Genomic DNA, 22,669 nt, shown 5'->3' with positions numbered 1-22,669 from the left:
GTGTCACCCGCATAACATATTGGTGCAATCCCTGTGGATTTGATGACCTGTGCCAATGGTTGGATATAGATATTGAACATTGTGAGGTTGAATGAAGAGTCCTGGGGAGCACCGTGTGCTAGAGCTTGCGATTGGAAGCTTTGGGTGGGTGAAATTACCTGGAATGAGCGTTCAGATAGAAAAGACGCAAACAACAACAATGCCGCTCCACCTATACCAATGCTTTCTAAATGCCGTAATAAGATTTTATGAGGCATCAAATTAAATTCGGCTCTCAAATCTAACAAGATCGTGGCTAAGGTCCAGCCTTCATCTGGGGCTCTACGGAGTTGTTCAGTGACTGAGACAAATGCAGAATCCGTACTGTGCCATGGGCTGAAGCAATTTTGTGAAAAATCCAAGATATGATTATCATACAGGAACTTGGTCAGGATAGCATTAACATACCTCTCTGTAACCTTTGCGAGAAAAGGAAAGAGGAAAATAGGATGAAGTTTTCTGGCTTGGAGGCATCAAGGGAAAATTTCTTCAGAAGGGGGATAACCTTGTCATGCTTTGAAGTGCTGGCACACAACCTGATGACAAGGAGAGATTAATCACTTCTAAGCAAGATGGGACAAGAAGGTCATGAAATTTAATAAACAAATTAGGTTTAAGCAGGTCTGCAGGTGAGCCAGATTTGACATGTCTAAAGAGGGTAAGCAGTCAGGCAGGCTCAAGGGAGGAAGCAAATTGAATGCCGGCTAAAAGATGCTAACAACTGTCAATGCTATATCATCCTGCTTTGTTGGGGGGTATTCCGAGGTGGAAATGCTGGTAGATGTCCTCTCTTTTGCCAGTCAAGTATTATGCTACCTTCTCAGAATGTGCTCAAGAGGTGTCAATGGGGTCAGCGGAGGGTGTTGGTTGAATAAGATTATTCATTAGTTGAAACCTTTCCTTGACGGGATTCCTATTGTATAGCAAAATAATCAGCCTTTGCTTTCAAGATCAGTTTGTGGTAAATGTAGTGGCTGTTCTATATTGAACTTTACGCAGGGGGTCATAGGCTTTCCTCCATGAACGTTCTAGGGTCTTGCAGCGATTTTTGGCCACAGTAAGGGCATCAGTTAACCAGGGAGTGGTGTGTTTCTTTTTGCTGGCAGTCTGTCTGGCGGGAATGAAAACATCTAAGGCTGAGGTAAGCCAAGCTTGCAGATTGTTGTTCGCTGCCTTTGCATTAGAGGTGAACTGAGGTCGGCTAGCTTGAATGAAATTCCCAAATTTATGGGGATCAAGTTTTAGCCAGGGATATTTCATAATCGGGTCCGAGATAATTGTCAATGTATGGCAAGGCAGGCTGAGGGTCAGGAGAATCAGAAAATGGTCAATCCATAGCATAGGAAGAGTGGATGTGGGCCAGAGGGTGCTGAGGTTAGAGAAAACCGAGTGTGTGGCACCCAACACCAATTGGGATAACTGCAGAATGGCGAGATCAAAAAAGTGGCAGTGTCACACTCGTGAATAGCATCTAATTGAAGACTGAGATCCCCCAGAATGTTAAAATTGGCTGCTTTAATAATCAATGAGGAAATGAAATTAGCCAGCACCTTCCTAAAGGCTTTTGAAGGGCCGTCAGGGCGATACAAGAGAAGTCCTGAGAGAGTAAAATTGTGAGTCAGGGAAATTTTAAAAGAGTACTTTCACAGTTTGGAATGTTGCAGTGGGATAAGCTACAACAATACCAATCACGATAAATCACGGCAATGTCAACTCCCCATCTACTAGTCCCGTTGATGTTCTTCAGCTGGTAGCCGGGAGGGATCGCTAGGGCAGGTTCCACTACTGGAACCTGGCAGAGCCAGGTTTCAGTAAGAAACAAGACATCAATACCAAATTGGTATGTATTCTTAATTCGAAATTACGATTTAGTGTTACCGAATCACAATTTGGGATGCTGTTTTGCATTCGCAAATGAATCGATTCTGTGAATCAGCCCGTTTGCCACATTATAGTTTTTTACATCTGGTCCTATGTGTAAAGTGCATCAGCTGTCCTGGTGTGTGCACTTGGTCACTATTGTTATATTGGCTGAAGGTTTGACACAAGGCATGGACCACTTGACAGCTGTCTTTCATTGTGTGAATGCTTAACTAAATGGGCTTGGGCTGATTGTGTTTCAAGATTACAGTAGTTAAGCCATAAGTTACGAGAAAGATCAATGGATTTATCACTTTGTTGAGGGCCCGGTAGGGTGGAGACTAGTCATTGAGCAGTAATCTTCATTAGTCCAAGAAGATTAGTATTCATCATCCTAGTCCTTAGCCTATGAAAGTGAGTCCCACCTGAGAGACAGGCAACTACTTTGCTACCCCAGAAAAACAAAGTTATTGTCTTAGAAACTTTAGAACAAAATATTTTTCTTCCATCCCCCATGAATTCATAAGGGAGCCACTCCCCTGACTCTTCCTGTACAATATCAAGCCAGAAATGCAAGAAAAATGTGGGTGCAATGAGGGTGAGTTGGAGGATGGTGATGACAAACAATTGGACATGAAATAATAATGACCTGTAACTAAGAAGATCATTTTCTTCGTGCCTTTAGGAGGCGGTAGCAAGCCTATGCATACTACACTATGCACTTAGAGTGTTTAGACATGTCACAGAAAAGCAAAGACGAGAGGAGAACAAAAAAAGAAGCAGAAAATGTTCAGGACCCTGAATGGCCAGTGTCCTAACTGTCAACATGCTCAAGTAGACCAAGTTAGCAGCTCCATGCCGGGAAAAAGGCATTTGGCCAAAAGTAACAGAACAGGAGAGTAGCACATGGCTTACTGTTTGTTGGACTTTTTGCATGGTCATCCCTGAACTTTTTGCCTTTCTCCTGTAATTTGTCTGACCTGTTTTTGTTGGTTTTATGACTCTGGGCACTTTAGCACTGCTGAGAAGTGCTAAAGTGCATATGCTCTCCCTATTGTAAATTGTTGTATGGATTAGTGATTCCATGATTGGCTGGTTTGGTTTACTAATTAGACCCTAGTACAGTGCGCTGAGTGTGCCCAGGGCTTGTGAACCAAATGCTGCTAGTGGGCTTGCAGCACTGGTTGTGCCACCCACAGAAGCAGCCTGTAAAAGTGTGTCTAATGCCTGCCATTGCAGAGCTTGTGTGCAATCTGGTACTGTCATGTTGACTGGGCAAGTGCACCCACTTGCCAGTCCCTAAACCTTCCCTTTTCTTCATATTAGACACCCTATGGTAGGCCCAATCACAGGGTGCATTGTAAGTATGAGGTAGGACAAGCCCTGGTGTGTGTGGCATGTCCTAACAGTGAATTACAGCCATTTTCGTTTTTCACTATTGCAAGGCTACCTGTTCTCCATGGGCCAGAATGGGCAGTTAGTATATTACATTTTATAATCCTAACTGACTCAGGGAACATGGTGGAAGTTCGAGTTTAGTATGCCTGGAGTCAGAATGATAAAATGCATCTTTTAGTGAAGTTGATTTTAACGTTCTGTGTTTGAAAATACCACTTTTAGAAAGTAGGTATTTTCTTGTCTAACTAACCAAGCCCTGCTAGGTTGTGTATTCCTTGTCAGGAGTTTGAGTGACAGGACTGGGGGGTTCCAGGAGGCAGGGTGAGTCCGCCCACTGGTGAACAGAGAAACCCGCATCTAGATGGGAGGGAGTAGTTGCACCTGGGACTTGAAAAGGACAGTGCCTGCCCCCCACAGTGCTGGCTCCACCCACTGTAGTGCGTCTGATGTCTCTTGCCCTGCACAGTGAAAGAAGAGAAGTAATCATGTCAACAAAGTGCTCCAGGGCTGTGCTTTCCCTCCACAATGCTGGCTCCACTTCCTGAGGGGTGTCTGATGTTTCTGCCCTGCACTGTGAAAGGAAAGAAGGAGTCATGTAAACAGAGTGCTCCAGAACTGGTTTGGACTTGGCAAATGCCCCTCTGCCCTCAGAGGACAAAGGATTTGGGGGTATAAATATTGGGACTCTGATCCCAAGAAATTAGATCACTTTTGGACTACAAGAAGAAACCTTTGCTGAAGAGAGAAACCTGAAGAAACTGAGGAGAGACTATACCTAAGCTGAAGTGCTGCTTGGGGGATTGGCCTGCAGTGGTTGCCTGACTGCCAAAGAAAGGAGAAAGAACTTTGTGTGCTTTATTTTCAACTTGTGATGGATCTCCAAGGGCTTGGAACAGAGCTTGCCTCCTGGTGAAGTCTCAGGGACAACAGACTTTAAACCCCAGCTCCCCAGAGTTCTTTGGAAGTGCCTGCTGCTGTTTTGGGGCCTTCTGAGGAACTGCGTGTCGCAAGGAGCTGGAAGCGCAACTCAAGAGAAAGAAGCATGTCACCATCGCAGCCATTGCTGTCGCAACTCCGAAGGAGGGTGTCGCCGCTGTAGCTGACGCATTGCACCGCATCGAGAGAAGCGTCTCGCAACGAAGAGAAAGCGTGTCATCATTGCAGCTGCTGCCGTCACAACTCCAAAGGAGGGTGTCGCCGCTGTAGCTGACGCATTGCACCGCATCGAGAGAAGTGTCTCGCAACGAGGAAGAAGCACGCGGCCGTCGGAGCTGCTGCTGTCGCATTTTGGATGTTGCCGCTGTAGTTGTCACATTGTGCGGAAGCCTCTCGCAACGTCGGAGAAGAGTGTCGCAGCTGAGGCTGTTGCCGTTGCATCGCTGAACAAGGGTGTCGCCGCTGCAGTTGGCGCATTGAACTGAGACTTCTCGCATTATTGGAGAAGCGTGCCGCATCTGGAAGATCTTCACATCTTTATTTCTTTGCACCGGAACTTTTCCGCATTTCCATCGCTGCAACACTGTTTGTTGTGGAAGCGACCCGCATCGAAAGGTACATTAACTTAACCCCTTCACTGCGGCGGCTATTCCGCCGCAGTACTAAGGGGGGAGGGCGGCCGAGTGGCGGGCGCATGCTGGTGACAGACCCGCTCCTTCACCAGCGTCAGTTGCGCTGTGCTTATGACGGAGCGGTTCCGTCACGGCCCCGCCCGCTCAATAGAAGGCTCAGCGCAGGCACGGAATCCGCGCCGCGCAGGCGTGCCGAGCGGGCCGTGACGGAACCGCTCCGTCATCAGCACAGCGCGACCGCGGCTGATGACGGAGTGGTTCCGTCACCGGCAGGGGAGGGGTTAAAGTGTTGCATCTTAAGAACTGAACAGAACTAAGCTAAAACTACCATTTTTAAGTATAGTATTGTGGGTTTTTGTCGTTTGTGGTCTTGTGTTAAGTCTATATGAAGAATACATATTTTTAAAATACAATGTGTGGTGTCCATCTGTGTTGTTGTCACTGGGCTACTGTATGAGGTCACAAATGCTTTACACACTGCCTCTGAGATAAGCCTGTCTGCTCGTGCCAAGCTACCAAGGGGGTGAGCAGGTGTTATTTTAGGAGTGTACCCCCTTACCCTGACTAGAGGCAAGGGTCCCTATTTGTCACAAGTACCTACCTGTGCCAACTAGAGACCCTCAAATATAACACTGTTGTTGCACAACTCATGTGTAAAGTAACACAGAATAACAACGCGACCACCGACAAAGCATAGAAAATACAAAAAGCCAGACTGAGCAGTAGCCTGCATCTACAGCAGCAACCGGTAATAGGAACCAAAAACACACCCATGGCAAGCCAAGCAGGGCATGAAATCTCAAATGGGAGAATTGACCATAAAATATTCAGTCCACCTGCAATCAGAAGTTAGAAGCCGACCAGAGAACTTTGTAGGTTTTAAAATTTGGACAAGATGTAGAGACAAAGCCAGAGCCAGCCAAGCTCCTACTGGAGAAGCCATTGGCAAACACTGGCAAACAAAAGGAAGACTTAAGAAGCACACTAGACCCACACACAGGCCAAATATCCAGACAGAGGATGAAAGGACACTGAAACACGACAAGAGACCAAGGAAAACAACTGCAAAAGTCCCCAACATCGTTGCTCAGTAATCCCCTGAGCACCATGCAGCTACACAGGTAGTGTATGACACCATTAATAATGCACTGAGTTAGGAGAGTACAGGAAGACAGTCCAAACAAATAGGCCAAGACCCAGTGGTCCATGCCAATGGGCAGACCAGAAAATTAAATGCAAGAACTGAGACCAAAAGGACAGAAGCAGGAGAGCAACGAAACACTATCCAACTCGGGACAAAAGCAAACCGTGCAATTGCAGAAACAATGCACCACCAGTACACAGCAACAAGCCCCAGCACCTCACTGCGGAAAGAAAGAAAGGTAAGCAGTCTTTGCCCAATTCAGACTTGAGTCCTGGAAGGTACAACAAACATTATCCATGAGCTGTGAGCAGCAAACTACACACCCATGGCATTATCCAGCTAGAAGCCAAAGAACCAAATGCACGAGGTGGCCAGCCACAAAGCAGCTGATAGAAGCATGTGCTGGTGGGACCCACACTCAAGCACGGACATTAAGGGTGAAAGCAAAGCCAGATCCAAGAGTGCGCCCCATACGGAATTAGATCAAATCACAAGGAACCAGGTAACAGAGAGACACCATACTCCACCACATGCACAGAGAGGGAGGACACTCCAAAGCTCGCTCAAGACACCATGGTCGGATACACCTCCAATGGATGAAGGATAGGAATAGGCATGGGCGGATTTTGCGGATTGGCAATCCGCGAATTTGCGGATTTGCGAATTTGCGGATTGCAAAAATCTGCAAAATCCGCGAATTCTCGCGGATTTTGCAGATTTTTTTTGTGTTCGCACGGGTTTCTGCAAGTTCGCGAGGGTTTTGTACAGTTTCGCAAATTGCGAAATTGTACAAAACCCTCGCGAACTTGCAGAAACCCGTGCGAACACAATGTGCCCAGCCTACTTAACAGACATGCCGGCTGTGTGTATGTAATATCTTGATTGTCTTTGTATGAACTTTGGCATTTCTTTCTACACTTGGTGTACAACTGTTGTGCCTCGAGGACACTGAGGAAGCTATAATGGCATTCGGGGTTCACAAAACAATGCAACATTTTCCCTAAAAATATAAACCTCTGTAAATAACAGCTTGGGAGGAAAAGGTGCTTCTGAAATGTGGCATGTATGATGTAACTATTTTACAATGGCGCCAGCAAGCTGCCAGCGCCGTTGTAAAATAGTTACAAAGTTAGCTTGCACAGGAAGCACTTAGATAAAATAAAGCAGCACCTGCTTCATTTTATCTAGTGGTTCCTGTGCAAGCTAACTTTGTAACTATTTTACAGCGGCACTGGCAGCTTGCTGGCGCCATTGTAAAATAGTTACATGAGTGGGGGTTCAACTTTTGAACCCGTTACGTCCGCCGATTTTTTTTTGCCGATTTTGCAGGAAATCCGCAAAATTCGCGGATTGCGGATTTCCCAAAAACCTGCAAAATCCGCAGGCGTAACGGATTTCCCGCTCATGCCTAGATGGGAAGCTTCAAATCGAAACCAAATACAAGATTCACAGACAGCAGTAAAAATATTGCAAACAAAGGGAAAGATTAAAAACAAATGGAAGGTAAGTTGCAGTCAGAAGGACAAAAGGCTGAATAAGCGATGAACCAAACTTATGAAATGCAGAACACTGCGCATAATGAAGGCTAATGAGCAGATGCACACAGCCAGCTTACTGGATCACAATGCACACACAGCCAAAATTGTGAAGTGCAGAACACTGCACACAATGAAGGCTAATGTGGGATGCACAACACCAGCTTACTGAATCACAATGCCAACACTGCCAAAGAGGGGTTTCCATAGATGGAACCTTGATAGTCATGAATCTACGATCCACCAGTATCCAGATTGAAGACATAAAGGATGAAAATATATGACAGCTCTATTACAAGACAAAAGGCAAAGTTATCCTGCAGCAGAACTAAGACCCGAGCAAGGCACCTACACATATCCCAGAACAGACACTGCAATGCAGACAGAGCCCCAGAGCAACCAAGCAGAACAGCAGCTTACCTACCACAAAGGAACAAAAAACCCTGAAGATAAAAACCAGAGGGAAGCCCATTGAAGGGAAAACACACAGCTATAGAAACACAGTGTCGCTGAAAAGCAGTTGTCACACCAAAGAATACACAACATTTTAAACAAAACAGACCACCGTTGGAACAATAGGACGATGTATACCCCCATCCCAAGGTCGAGAGTCACAGACCACAATGAGTAAGCTCCTGGTCGCTCCTCAGCAATGACACATATGGATGACCCACAAGGCAGTGCTATTAAAACATCTGGACGTGTTGCAGGATTAACTGCAAATGTGCACGTGTGACTCTGGAAAAATGGGTCCCGAAACCCCATGTACACAGCTCCTGGCTATTGCCAGATGAGTGCCAGGACCTCCCACTGGCATGGCACATTCACGCTAACATCCTGGCTAGATGCTCAATCTGAACCCTGCACAGCCATAGGGGAGAAAGGATGGAGGCTTCACCCACTCCAACAGGGAGGGCTAAGGGCAGAAGCCCCAGTACGCCATAAGTGCCCTGCCCCAGATAATGCAATGTTACAGGTTCCCCAGGGGATCATGGGGTTTCTCCCAGCTTCCTTTTCCTATGCAGACCCCCAAGAAAAACCAATAATACTTGTTTCGCGTCAAGCAGCCTGGGGAACAAAGTGATCGTCTAAATAGGGAATAGACGCTACAGTGGTTAGGGGTGGGGTTCCTTCTTGTCGCTGCTGAGGCAGCTTTGTCTTTCAGGTGGAGCAAAGGAGGTGCCAATCTTTGGGGTAGGATTCATCCACATAGGAGGAGGAAGACACACAGGGAGCTAATGAATGGCACCTCGTCAGAGGGATGAACTGATGGCCCACGGTTACTGGTATTTTCAATTCAAATCTTCAAGTTTCACTGTAACTTGTTTAAGAAACTTTGTTATGAAATTTACTTCTACCGTTTAGAAGTACAGATATTTCTAGCGTACTGGGCCAGACTGGGAACCCAAAACCAAAACGCCCTGACAAAAATGTTCCAAAAAGCTGCTTTGCCTCCCTACGTTCCTCTTTCAATCTACCCACTTTTTATCTCTCTCGACTTACTCTCCCTGATATCTCTCTCTCGATCTGTGACCTCATGACCTCCTCAGCAAGCCCTGGGGGCTGCAGAGAGTAACAGAAGGATCTAGCATAATTATTGGGCCTTCAAAAACTAGCCTTAAATGCTCCAGCTGCCACCAATGCGCCCCCCCCCCCCACCAAGGAGAAATAGCAGATGAAAGAATGCCTGGTGGCCCATCATGAAAAGGGCACCTTTTCCCTGGGTGCGCCTGGTGTGAACTTGTGCTGCCCATGGGGGAACCGGATTCCTGTGAAAAACGAAGAGGCTGCTTTGAAGCCGCTCCGTGTTTTCACAGTTCAGGCAGCAACCCGCCTGAACTTTGAAAGTGGATTAGAGTCATTGACTGCACCCACCTGCAAAGGAATGTCTATGTGGGTACCTGGGCCCCTTTTTCCCCCTCCAGAGTGCTGCCATCAGGAGGCGCACTAACAGTACACTACCTTTTAGATGGCGCACTGTCAGTGTGCCTCCTGACAGCTTCTTTGCCTCTGGGACTGCGTCTGTAATACGGCACGGGCACAGAGGCAAGGAGATTCTCTCATTTGCAAGGAGCACACCTCCATGCAAATGAGCGGACGCCCCCTGAATATGGTGCTGGCGCTTTTCATGCACCAGCGCTATCGGTATTACAGAAGGGGCTGCAGAAGCACCTGTGGCCCCTTCTCTAATACCAAAGAGTGCCAGGGGCACACAAAGCGGGCGCAAATGCCCGTTGCGCCCTCGGGGCACTTATGTACTACAACTTATGGTCTGCATACTCCTGTCATGCCTCCGACACAGTGAACAATGTGATCTTTGCTGCTGTTCCATAACAATGAAGATTCCAAGGAACTCACTTATTTTTGGACATCCCCTTGGCCCTTCATTGTGTTATGCATTGCATCCCTCCAGGTTATTCTCTGGGACACAAGAAGAGCAGTAGAGCAGTTTATCACTAAACATGCCAGCACTTACATCATCAAATCCAGAGAACTTACTATTAGATGGAAAAGAACAATATAACCCCCATTCCTGAGCCTCTTTTTGATGGTGACTGCAGGGTTAGGGCCTCAGAAAGAAATGTTCAGTCTTTCTCTGGTTCAGTGTGTAGCTGCCCCTGCGCTCTCATCACACTGTGCCAGAGGTAGTGGACACACTAACAAATCTCTCTAGTAGGACCAGAGGCTGCTTTCTGGCATTGTAATGTGACTTCCTTCCAATAATATTCCAGCTTCCAGTAGTGCGGGCTCCTTCTGAAAGTGAGCTGTAGTCTTTATATTAAAACAAAACCATAGCTCAGTGTCACACTTAAGGCACCATAATGTCCAGGTCAAACCTGTAGTCCACTCTGTGAGGTTAGTTCTCACTGTCACACCTATGGCTGTACCCAGAACTCCGGTTTTTCAGCCACAAATGAACTCAGAACATAATGATTTGGAACGAACACTACTTGGAAATGTCAATGCAGGTGTCAATCCTCGCAGTTTTAGGGACAATCCTAAACTTTCAGTGGGGAAGTTGCAGGTCATCTCAACTAAGTGTGACACTTGGTAATTGGTCTGAGATAGATAGTTGGCCTCCAAGCCTCTGTACCTCTCCTGAAAAATGTAATAGTTAATGCTTAGCTGAAATGATGTGGTGTGAAGGATGTATATATTGAAACAGAATTATTATACTTGCAAAATAATGGGATTTACAGCCAGAATAGTTATTTTAGGTTAAAGGATACCAGAATAACAGCACATAATGCACAAAAGGGAAAATAGTTATCAATTAAAAGTATGTAAATCAAGTAAAGATACAAAAGAACATATTGAAATGCAGTAATAAAATAAAGTGTGCCTGAGTCACACCCAACGCATCTTGGGGCAGATTTACAAGCCCCTTGCCCCGCCAGTGCATCACGTTGCGTGACGCCCCAGTGGTGCAGCCTGATAAGTGATATTTACAAGAACAGGTAAAGTCACACTGCGTGACTTAAACAGTGCTCGTAAATTTTGCCCCTGTACACGCAACACTCTGCGTGTTAGAGACTTGACATGGGTGTTGCTGTGGGTGTTCCCATGCAACACCATGTCCACTGATACATTTCCAGATTTACGAGAAATCGTAAATCTGGAAATGCATCAGAATGCTACGCCACGCTTGGGGTGGCGTAGGGAGGTGCAACGAGGAGAAATGTTTTCATTTCTCCTTGTTTTTTTTCCACTTTCAATGCGTGCATTCTACAGCACACATTGGAAGAGGAAATCACCTCAATTGATTGTTTTTAACCAGGAAGGTGCCCCTTCCTGCACAAAAACAATCTCCCCATGACGCAGGCATCCTTGCACCATGGTGCAGGGGTACCTGCGCAGGTGCATGGCAGCAGTTTGTGCGCCAGCGCAGGGGGAAGCACAGCGACGCGACATATTGTTGTAAATATGTCGCATCACTGTGCTTCCCAAACTAACTAACTAAATGACTTGCTGCACCGCGCTGCGTTAGTTTCTTGTAAATCTGCCCCCTTGTCTGTGAAAATGAAACGAAGGCGAATGCAGAGCAGGTCGACCTACAAAGACGCAGGGATTGACTGTAAAAACACACATGCGTGGGTCGCATGGCTACTCCTCATTCCCTGGGCATTAACTTGTGCGGCTCTGGTTGGGTGTTAGCCACAGTACTGGTGTGAAGTACCCATCAGTACTAGCCAGGGAAAGTTTAGCTGGAGCCTCACTGAGAGCTGCGACGTCTGCGTGTGTATCTTTTCAGTGTCCTGCTCGTGTCTTTATTCCCTCCTTCAAGTGCTGGTTCTTCTTCTCGACTCACTACTGCTGTCTGCAACAGACAAGTGATGCCAAGTAATCCTTCAAACCGTAGAAAATGTATCTAAGTAGAGAGTAAATAACAGTACTGTGGTCATGCTTGATTAACGGGCGCCATCAAGTGGTGCTCAACAGCACTTGCAGCCTTTTCAATTCACCTTGTTGCATCCGAGGTGTAACTTGAGCGATACCTATCATCTCCGAAGTTTCAGATGTCTCCTGGTCAGTCTGTTATTTAGAGGGAGAATATCAGGCCTCGTGCAGTCAAGCACCAGGGAAATCCTAAATATGGCATTTGAAACATGCAGAAAAATACAGCAGTGCTACTTGCTCGATTGTACTTGTTATTATAGTTGTACTACTTGAGGGACTTGTAATTGCAAAGATAATTTATATTTTTATTTTGTATGAGAATAGTTCTCGAGTACTATACATTTGATCACCCAAAACAAAACTAACATGAGCCAAAGTCCTGCTCTATGCATCTTCATTTTGATACTGGGAGCAGTAAGAGTCATAAAGGAACCGATAGAGGTGAACATGGCCTTCTGCAGCTGATTCCCCGTTCCCTTAATCATAGGCCTCAATTCCACTTGAAAATGTTATCTTCTATACTTATTCTGAACTGCTCATCAATCACCATTAATGTTTAGCAAGAAAGATCTTGAACCTGTACACCATTTTGTTTCTAAGTGTACACAGAAACACAAGCTGCAGGAGAATTTGCATCCGATTACTCCTTGCTTTTTCAATATCTTTAACAAATCAAACGTGGAGGCATTGTAAATGCTCAAGCCTTTTCACAAGCGCAGCAGAGTGACAATTTATTGATTTTAAAGGGTTTGCGACTCATTTTAAGTTGAGTGGTATTAGAAAACCATCTGAATTCTGGAGTAAATCTTACACCAAGAGAAGGAATTGTTTGGGTGTAACCATGAACCTAACAAAGCAAACTTTCTGAATACAGTTTGGTTTCATGCCTAGGTTAGTGTAAACTCATTCATTAACTTAGGTTATTCGCACAACCAACATTGAAAAATGGGAAATTATATATTTTTCTACCCTCCCAACAATTTTCACCTGTCACACATCTGCATGAAAATTGGCATGCCGTACCTTAGCTGACTATGTCAAGTCATTTCTAAATTTGGTTCAAATTCTTCCAGGGTGTAAAAAGTGCAGCTGTGAAATATTTTATCATCATATTGACACCACCAAACCAATCTGCCGACCGTTGTCATCAGGTGTACTAGGATTATGTTATAAGCATATCTAAATAATGTTGCAAATTTCGGGCAAGTATGAGGCAAAGAATTAAAAGTAGGCAGCACATTCTATGGCTGTATTCTTTTCATCCATTTGAGCTAGAAATATTATTTTTGTTAAATATACATATTTAACAAATTATGTGGCACATTACATAAATTCATATTTAGGGGTAAATGATGTGGTCAAATAATGACATAAAGCAATTGATCTTCACAATTATCCATTTGTTTTATCAACAGTTTATTCATGGACGGTGAACACAATCTAAACATCCTAATTCCAATCAGTGCATATTGTTAGCTGGCCTGTCAAAAGAAACCAGTCTCAAGTTAAATTCCACCAAATAAACATCTAATGAAAAACATACATTAAGGGTTATGCTATAATTGAGTTCTATATTGCCATCCTGGGGTTCTGGTGACATGCACACATTAATCAACTTTTGGTCTCATGGTTTATGATGTCCGTAGAACCCATTTAATGCAATATAGCACAGTTTCAGGTAATGTACTCCCCCTAACCCCCACCAAACTTGCTCTCTCTCTCTCTCTCTCCCCCCCCCCACCTTTCTAGCTTGTTCTCTCCCTCTCAGTCTCTTTCTCTATCTTTGAGAAAGTTATATCAGTATTTATTTAAGCTCGAGAAAGGATGGCTTGTTTTTTAAGCTTGAAAAAATATGTTTTTTTAAAGATTGAGAAAAGATGGTTTGTGTGTTTGACCTTGGGTTGTACCTCACTAACAAGGATTTAAAGTAGTTATGAAGGGGCAGAAAGGGGGTCGGATGTTTCATACCTTTATCTATGACAAAACAAGGATCATGGGTCATGGAAACAGGTATCTCCAAGCACCTCCCTCAGTGTGAATGATTTATATTGCACCTCAGAGGCGTAAGGCTTCTGATGACTTACAAGGTTGAGGCCAAGCCAATACAAAGCGGCTCAAAAACATTATACCAAAACAAATTAGGTGGTGCTGTATATCTGGTTGCTTGGAAAGGGTAGTCATATTTGATACAGGTTTGGAGTAATAATCAGAATCCCCCAACAAATTTAATTAGGGGTATTGGGTGATTCTTGTGATAGGGACTTTATTTATAGAAAGACTTCCCGCACGGCTACAACAAAAATTGTTTTGACCATAGATGTATTGAGAGCTCTTCTGTGCCAGAGAATGCATACTCTCCAATGCTCTCAGGAAAATTGACTACACTTGCAAAAGCTGTTTTTCCTTTCGAAGACTGGCTGCTCCTCCAGACAGCAAAAACACAAGTGGGAGGCATTTAATGTAAATGAGTAAAATCTCTATGATGGCTACTTACAATTATTTGTCTTTTTTTAGGGTGATCTTGGTGATCAAGGACTAAAAGGTTTGCCAGGAGCAGATGGCTTTAAGGTAAGTAATAAGGTTGTCAAATTAACGAAGTCAAACTCTATTAGTAATAGGCTGTCAATCAGAGGAAGCAGTGTGTATACGTTATATATAAGCCTAGTCAAAGAACAATTTTGGAATGAGTGACAAGACATGTTGAAGTGGATCTTCTTGTGTGGATTACTGTAGAGATAGGAACCTCCACTGAATAGTCAAAGAGTTGTGATTCAGGCAACCATAAGTGTAATTATGTTTTTGGAGTCACATGCCTAGGGAGGAGAATGTATGCATTTGGAGGAAGAAGCAGAGCCCATGTAGTCACTAGGTGTGCTCGTTGTGTATGGGACATTGGGAAGTATTTCCCTTAGACACTGAATCATTGAATGAATCTTTGAATTTACACATTAGGGGACCAGCTGTAACTGCGTAGAGTCAATAGAATGACATATGGGATCCGCTTGACAAAAGTTGGAAGCGAGTCGTTTTAAATTGCTAGTGAACATGAACATACACATTGAATATGGAACATGTCTTCAAATGTCATCAATGAGAAAACGTCACCATTCAGCTTTCCTTTGTAGTCATTCTGCCTGTGATCACATTTCAATGCTGCTTCCTCCAATGGTTGCATCCCAAGGGGCAGATTTATGTTACCTGGCGCATCCCCAGGGATGCGCCAGTTAACATGCGCCACAGTGCGCCACAGCTCCGCCACCCATGGTGCAAAAACGGCACAGATGCGTGACGCATCTGTGCCGGAAATGTGGCGCATTGCTGGAGTTACGTCGCAAGTGCGACGCAGCTCCAGCAAGGCTCGGGGGTGCCGCATCTACACAATGCTGTATCAAGACCTAAGCCTGCTTCAAGCAGGCACAGGGTTTTGACGCAGCATTGGCCTGAAAGTGACTGAGTGAAATCTCATTGATTTCACTCAGCCACTTTCAGGAGGCGTTCCTGCGCAGGAAGGCCCCCCCCCTGCGCAGGAACGCCTCCTTATGGCGCAGGGCTTTACAACGTGACACATCTCCTAGATGCGTCACGTTGTAAATAGGGCGCTTTTTTTGCGCCGCAGTTGCGTCAAAGAAAGTGACGCAATTGCGGCGCAAGGGCATCATAAATCTGCCCCCAAGTGTTCACAATGTCATCCTCCATTCTTTCTTTTCTTCTTCTCAGCATCGCCCAACTTCTGCCATCATCATTTTAATCGTACAATGAAGTGTCACACTTCATACATTTTTGTTTAGATATTTTTCATGCTTAGTCCAACAGTGGTACTCTAAGTCTCTGCCTATACACAAAAGAAACGTAGACAATTTGGAAAGTGAGTTTTTTACTACATGACTGAACACATTGCTACTAGTTTATTTTATTGAAGAATGCATGGGAGGGCATAGGTAGTTTTAGAAAAGGAACGAGATATGTTTCTGACTTGTATGAAATATCACTATTAAATTCAAAAGTAGAATTCAGAGACTTTATGTACATGAGCAATGTAGTATTAAGTAGTTAGCCTGGCTCCAGAAACAAAAATTGACTCCTGACTGCGTTAAATGTACCTGCTATTGATTGAGAATAGTGACTTAAATATAGGGCTTCAGCGTATGATATTGTTTGATATTGACATCAAATTGAAGGTGAAAATATCTTACTATGCAGACTTCAGCAAGATTGGTTAGTGGCAGGATCTTGATGGCGGAGGACACTGGGTCACACGAGAGCAGGAACAGTCATATTGAAGATTAAAGTTTGCATTTTGATGTGATATAATATGACGAAAAAATAAGTGGAACTGCTGGATAGACATGGCATCCCCGTGTGTTAAATCTACTGATAAATTGAGTAGACAAATTATCTACAGCAGTTCCCAGCGAGAGCTTCCATGATGTTACCTTATACTGAGACGTTCCATGTCTTAAGATACAAACAAATTGTTCTAGGACAATAATATTTCCAACAAATGTATTATGTTGAGTAGCGCTTAAACTTTAAGCACTTGAGATAAATAATTAAGATTTGCAATTGTTCCGAATTTCTACGTTCTGTTACTTGAATGATATATTTTGGTTATTCCCTCATAAATTCTGGTGTGTCAACTAGCACTCCGGGAATTATTTTGGGAAAGAATTGGACGAATGGAGATGCAGCGGTCAATTCTTAAATGTTTTGCGCATATATAAGTTTAAAGTAGGATCAGCATATTTTAAGGTGTGTAGTTTGTGCTCAGTATTTGCATTGTGGCAGGAATATGCGTATTTGAGGTTACCTTACAGTGTGCAATGCGTGTTAACCTAGAATTGTGGTGGGGGCAGCGTTGTCAATATGATGATTTACCTCAAAGTTTAACTTTTGTCAGTATTTACAATAATTCACAATGCTTTTAAATATATTCATTGTGCGTCATAATCTCTGCCTACTTCAAGATAGTGTGAGAGGTTTAGTGAGTTATGAGTCAGTGTCATTGTAGAAGAGTGCCCCTAATTCCACCAACCTGAGGAAAGTAATTTTTCAAATGTATTTTTTTATATTTCTATGTAAGGAAAAAGGAGAAAAACTATAAGAGAGCAATCACAAACGTGTGCTTTTGCTATGACACTTTATTATCCACTCTGCAGACAATTCACTAGTACCACGACTGACATGTTTATACCTTCGTTTGCTGGTTCCTCAAAATGAGCAAAAACATGCACAAGAGTGGTTACACTGATGTTCGTGATCTTGCCCCTTAGTCTGTAACTTTCAAGGCCGTGTGGATTTCATGATCACTAGTAATCACTGTAGTAATTAACAGCCTGATTCATCAAGCTTTTTTGCGCTCGCAAAGGGCCAGATTCTGAGAATCCGGCCCTTTGCGAGAGCGATTTTTGCATTTGGGATTCAGCATCCCAAATGTAAAAATCGCTAATTGCGATCTCGCAATTTTGCGAGGAATGACATTTAAGGAATCTCTATTTGAGATTCCTTAAATGCAATTCAACATCCTATTTAAATTTGCGAAATCGCAATTTCTAGGCGCAATTTACCGCGAGGTCAGACCTCGCGGTAAATTGCGAAAACTCCAAAAAATGCATTTAAATGCATTTTTCGGAGTTGCATGTTACACGCACACATGTCCTTTGGACATGTGTGTGTGCAACACCTGTGTCACAGATCATTTGAGGGGTGCTACAGGGTGTCCTTTGGACACCCCTGGCACCCTTCAAATCGCTATCTTATTTGCTATTAGCAAATTGCTAATCGCAAATAAGGAATACTCACCATTCATTCCTATGGGCCTTTTGGCCCATAGGAATGCATGGGGAGTTTTTCCTTATTTGCGATTAGCAATTTGCTAATCGCAAATAAAGAATGTGTAGGAATCGCAAAAAATATTGCGATTCCTACATGAATCCCGTTTTGCGAGTCCTTAATAGCGATTCGCTATGAATCGCTATTAGGGCCTCGCAAAACGAGAGAATGATGAATCTGGCGGTAAACCTTTTGCCATTCATAATCATTGCTGTTTGAAAAGCTCTTTCAGTTTACCGAGTCATGTTGGTTTTGTGGAGTACAGAGGAGTTTACTGGTTATTGCATCTGTAAATGTTTTCTCCTGTAAATATCACAGTACATTTTCCCTGATTTTAAAAGAGAAATTAGATAGTCATGATTCCTGCCAAGTGTGATCACTTGTGAACACGTCATTTCTAGATCACTTTCACCAACACGGCCTGTGAGATGTAAGATTAGAATGTGATAGGAGAAAGGAGATGTACGAATTTGTATGTATTTACACTTTCTTTTTCCTTAAGGGTGTTCGAGGATCACCAGGAGAGAGAGGAGACGTTGGCCCAGAAGGAGAAAAGGTATTTTTTTTTTGCAACATTTTTTGCGGTGTTTTGCTGGGTGTGCAGTTGAACGTCTAGTTTAACCTCACTGTTTTAGGTAGCACTTTTCAGTATTCCTTATTTTAATAAGAACGTTTTATCGCACAGAGCTGCTTTCGTCCAGATAACCAATGTTTTTTTTAATTTTTATTGGCAAATATCTGGTCCAAAATCGTGATATAATATTGTCAATGACCGAACATTTAAACCTCATTGCACCTGTTTTTCGTGAAAAAAAGTTATGTATCTGTGAAATGCAACAGATTTCGGCGTGTGTTCTTTGTTTTCTCATTCAGTGTGTTCACCTGAATGCAGATACGGAGCTCCCAAACAAAAAACTGCTTGCTAAAAGATGAGCATGATGTACAACACTGTTTTGTGGTCGCAAACTCTGAGATTCACAAAATCACATGGTTTTCAAATGCAAATGCAAAACAGTGTCTTGTGATGTACAGAACCTCTTTTGGGACCCTTGCCGAATCACAATTTGGAAGGGGCATGAGTGCGAATCTAATAATTCCAGTTCACAATGGAATTAACCATAGATGGCAAACCAAGTGCACTCACTCCCCGCCCCAAAGCATGCATCAACAAGAGGCCCCCTTACCAATTAAACTCCGGAGTCTCGCTTGATTTTCCGCAGTGCGTATGTTTATTAAAAATTAACTTCACAGGTCAATTACCTCATTGACCGCATTCCTTAATTAAAGTCCAAATTACTTTTCATATCACATCATTAAAAATTCACACTTATCTACAAAAATTACTCTTTTACCGCCCATTCTCCAATGGGCATTTGGTTTGACTTCAGGGCTGCGCCAGCAGGCCACAACCCAGATAGCCTGCTCTCTTTTCGTTAACCCCCTTTTGGTCAACAGAGCCAGCGGCTTCCAGGGTAGGGCTGGAGAAGCTAAGGCCACCAGCAGGTCAGCCTCAACTCTCCCGCCAGCCCCGGAGTCCATGATGATTTCTAAAAACCTGTTCAAAGGTGGAAACTGTCACTGGACAAGAAGTTCCCGTGTTATTCTTGTCCGGAAACCCCGCTCTTGACCTGCCGAAAGACCTAACTTTTGGGGTTGGGTGGGTGGGTGTCCACTTCACGGAGGTCCGACTCCTCGGCTGGCCAGCAAACAAAGAGGGGTTCCTAAAATGGACGATGGCTTTTAAGCCTCGCGCCCTGAGAGCACTTCCGGGTCATCAGTAAGCCCCGGTCTTATTGGGCTACCGCGATTCCCCTTCCGGGTCGGCTGACCCGGAAGGGGAACATCTAACGTGGGCACTTTGTTTACCACTAACAGCGCCACTCCCCAAAGGGGGGTGGCGCCGTGCATAGATGGCAAACCAAGTGCACTCACTCCCCGCCCCAAAGCATGCATCAACAAGAGGCCCCCTTACCAATTAAACTCCGGAGTCTCGCTTGATTTTCCGCAGTGCGTATGTTTATTAAAAATTAACTTCACAGGTCAATTACCTCATTGACCGCATTCCTTAATTAAAGTCCAAATTACTTTTCATATCACATCATTAAAAATTCACACTTATCTACAAAAATTACTCTTTTACCGCCCATTCTCCAATGGGCATTTGGTTTGACTTCAGGGCTGCGCCAGCAGGCCACAACCCAGATAGCCTGCTCTCTTTTCGTTAACCCCCTTTTGGTCAACAGAGCCGCAGGTGAATTATAAGCCCCCACTTGGGCAACCAGCGGCTTCCAGGGTAGGGCTGGAGAAGCTAAGGCCACCAGCAGGTCAGCCTCAACTCTCCCGCCAGCCCCGGAGTCCATGATGATTTCTAAAAACCTGTTCAAAGGTGGAAACTGTCACTGGACAAGAAGTTCCCGTGTTATTCTTGTCCGGAAACCCCGCCACAGGACGAGGCGCTTACTGGCGGACTCGACCTCCCCCCGCGCTCGAGAGTTTCGGAGATAGCTCCTAGGATTGTTTCTAAAAATATCTTGTTGCCCGCCTCTGAAAGGTGTACACCATCCTCCGCATACAATTCCGGCCTGGAAATTTGTATCAATTTGTGACGGATCGTTCTGATACTAGACTTCTGCAAGATCTCCGCCACCGATTGATTTAGCCTCCTTACCGATTTATTCACCGCTTTCCTGGGTGCGTTCCGCGGCCATACTAACCTTGGGATAACTTCAGACCACAGCAGCCTAGCCTCGGGCAAGATATTTTTTACAGCTGCTAAGGTCGAAAACAAGAACTCTTTAACACCTCTCCTTCCTGCCGGGATCATGTCGTTGCCCCCACAATGCAACACGAATATATCTGGGAAAGGCATGCCTCTGGCCAAAGCCGCCTTTAAATCCTTAGGAACGTCAGCTAGAAGTTGCCCGCCTACTCCCACCCAATGATGATCACATCCTTGCACCATGTGCACCCTTTGTTCGAGCGTCTCCTTGAAGATCGCTCCAGCCCTGCGAATGAAGGAATGACCGCACCAACATATTTGGACCCTCTTAGGTGAGTTACCTACGGTAAACATGAAGAGACACGATGAGAACGATGGGAGGTAAAATAATCATACAGCTGTTAAAGTAATTGCGGTCTAACATAACGCTCGTAGCATGCAGATTTCCAACGGCCTAACTTCTTGATGGTCTGCTCGGGTAACCCCAAGCCCGCAGCTGTTGTTGCTGCCCCGATGCGAAAAGAATGAGAAGTAAAATTGGACGGGTCCACCCCAATCTTCGCTAAAGTCATCTTAACCACCCTTGTGAACTGGAACCTAGTGAGGGGCAGACCATTCAAGTGAAGCAGTACTCTATCATCAGCCCCTTGCGGCCTAATTTGCATGAATTCCCTCATCAGGCTAACTGGACAGAATGACTCGCCCTCCGCTCTTCCCAACTGTATCCAAGACCCTCTGCCTAAAGGGTCAGTTTTCGACCTTCGCACCCTAAGTCTCAGGACATCTGTTGATTCTATCACATCTGAGCACCTTAGGCCACCCTCTCTATCTGTTTTCGAGGCCGGGAGTAATTCAGAGATTCGAAGAGCTCCGCAAAAAGCTAGCACATAGGCCACCCTAAATAATTGGGTCTCGTATGATGAGAAGCAAACCAATGGTAAAGTGTCCAAGATTTTCACCAGTTTTCCTACATCTATAGGCCTTCTAGAGTCTTTCACCCCAGGCGCCAAGCGCTCCCAACCCTTCACCGCCCTTCTCACTCTCTGGTCCTTTGTTGGGTCAGCGACTCCCTGCAACCCTGCATAAAATGCTAGTGCCGAAAGTTGCCTCTTCATACATGCAACCGAATTTCCTTTCTCTTTCTGGTAAACTATGAATCCCAAAACACTCTGTGGCATAAAGACTTCTACTAGTCCCGCCCCTTTCAAGAATGACATATAACATTCCCAAGACTTTTGATACATACACTTAGTCTTGGGGGCCACGGATGCTGCTATCAAGTCGGAGGCTGTGGGGCACCAAGCTTCCATAGCTCCGCTGGGAAAGCTGACATTGTCGACTCTGCTTGCGGCCAAAGTGCCCGGAACTCTGTTAACTTAAAACGAGACAATGCGTCAGCCGCTTTATTCTCAACACCGGGAACATGCCTAGCAGTGAAATGGACATTGAATCTCAGGCATTTCAAAATCAAATTCTTTAAGAGACGGAAGACCCATGTGCAGGTTGCGCTCTGGTTATTAATCACCAAGACTACTGACATGCTGTCTGACCAAAATACAATGCGCCTGTTAGAGAGCATATCCCCCCACAAATGCAATGCCACTACTATGGGGAACAATTCTAGGAAGGAAATGTTACGGGTCAGCCCTCGTTCTATCCAATCATCAGGCCAGTGTTGCATGCACCACTTGGCTCCCAAAATTGCTCCAAAACCAATGCTTCCAGCAGCATCAGTGAACAGTTCCAGATCAGCATTAGTGGTGCTGGCAGAACGCCACAACACCGTGCCATTGAATTCCTGCAAGAAACACTTCCAAATACGCAAGTCTTCCCTCACTTCAGATGATAACCGAACTCTGTGGTGTTTGGCCCGCAGGCCAGACATTGCCCTTGCTATACTCCTGGAAAAAGCCCTGCCCATTGGTATGACCCGCAAGGCAAAGTTCAGTTGGCCCAAGAGTACTTGCAACTGGCGTAACGTTACTTTCCCTGCTCCCATACAGCTATCAATTGCCCCCTTGAAGGCATCTACTTTTGATTTTGGTAACCTGCACACACCTGGTCTGGTGTCAATTTCGATGCCTAAATATGTCAGGCATGTTGTTGGGCCTTCTGTTTTCTCCGTCGCTAGAGGTACCCCCAGAGCTCCAGCAACCTGTTGGAAGCCCAGCAGGGCCTT

At 44.8% G+C, this 22,669-nt stretch overlaps 1 protein-coding gene across 1 annotated transcript in view; it reads left to right on the top strand.

Annotated features, from left to right (window-relative positions):
• The window catches only part of COL21A1 (collagen type XXI alpha 1 chain), a 271,502-nt gene that overhangs the window by 145,604 nt on the left and 103,229 nt on the right, over positions 1–22,669 (top strand). Inside the window, exons 10-11 of the mRNA XM_086925214.1 lie at positions 14,457–14,510; positions 18,274–18,327. Coding sequence (XP_086781340.1) covers positions 14,457–14,510; positions 18,274–18,327 — 108 coding nt within the window. The remainder of the gene's footprint in view (positions 1–14,456; positions 14,511–18,273; positions 18,328–22,669) is intronic.

This window comes from Lissotriton vulgaris, chromosome 6, assembly GCF_964263255.1.
Source record: "Lissotriton vulgaris chromosome 6, aLisVul1.2, whole genome shotgun sequence".
NCBI classification, from domain to species: Eukaryota; Metazoa; Chordata; class Amphibia; order Caudata; family Salamandridae; genus Lissotriton; species Lissotriton vulgaris.
The sequence above is the reverse complement of the archived record's forward strand: the minus strand, read 5'-3'. Positions and strand labels throughout refer to the sequence as shown.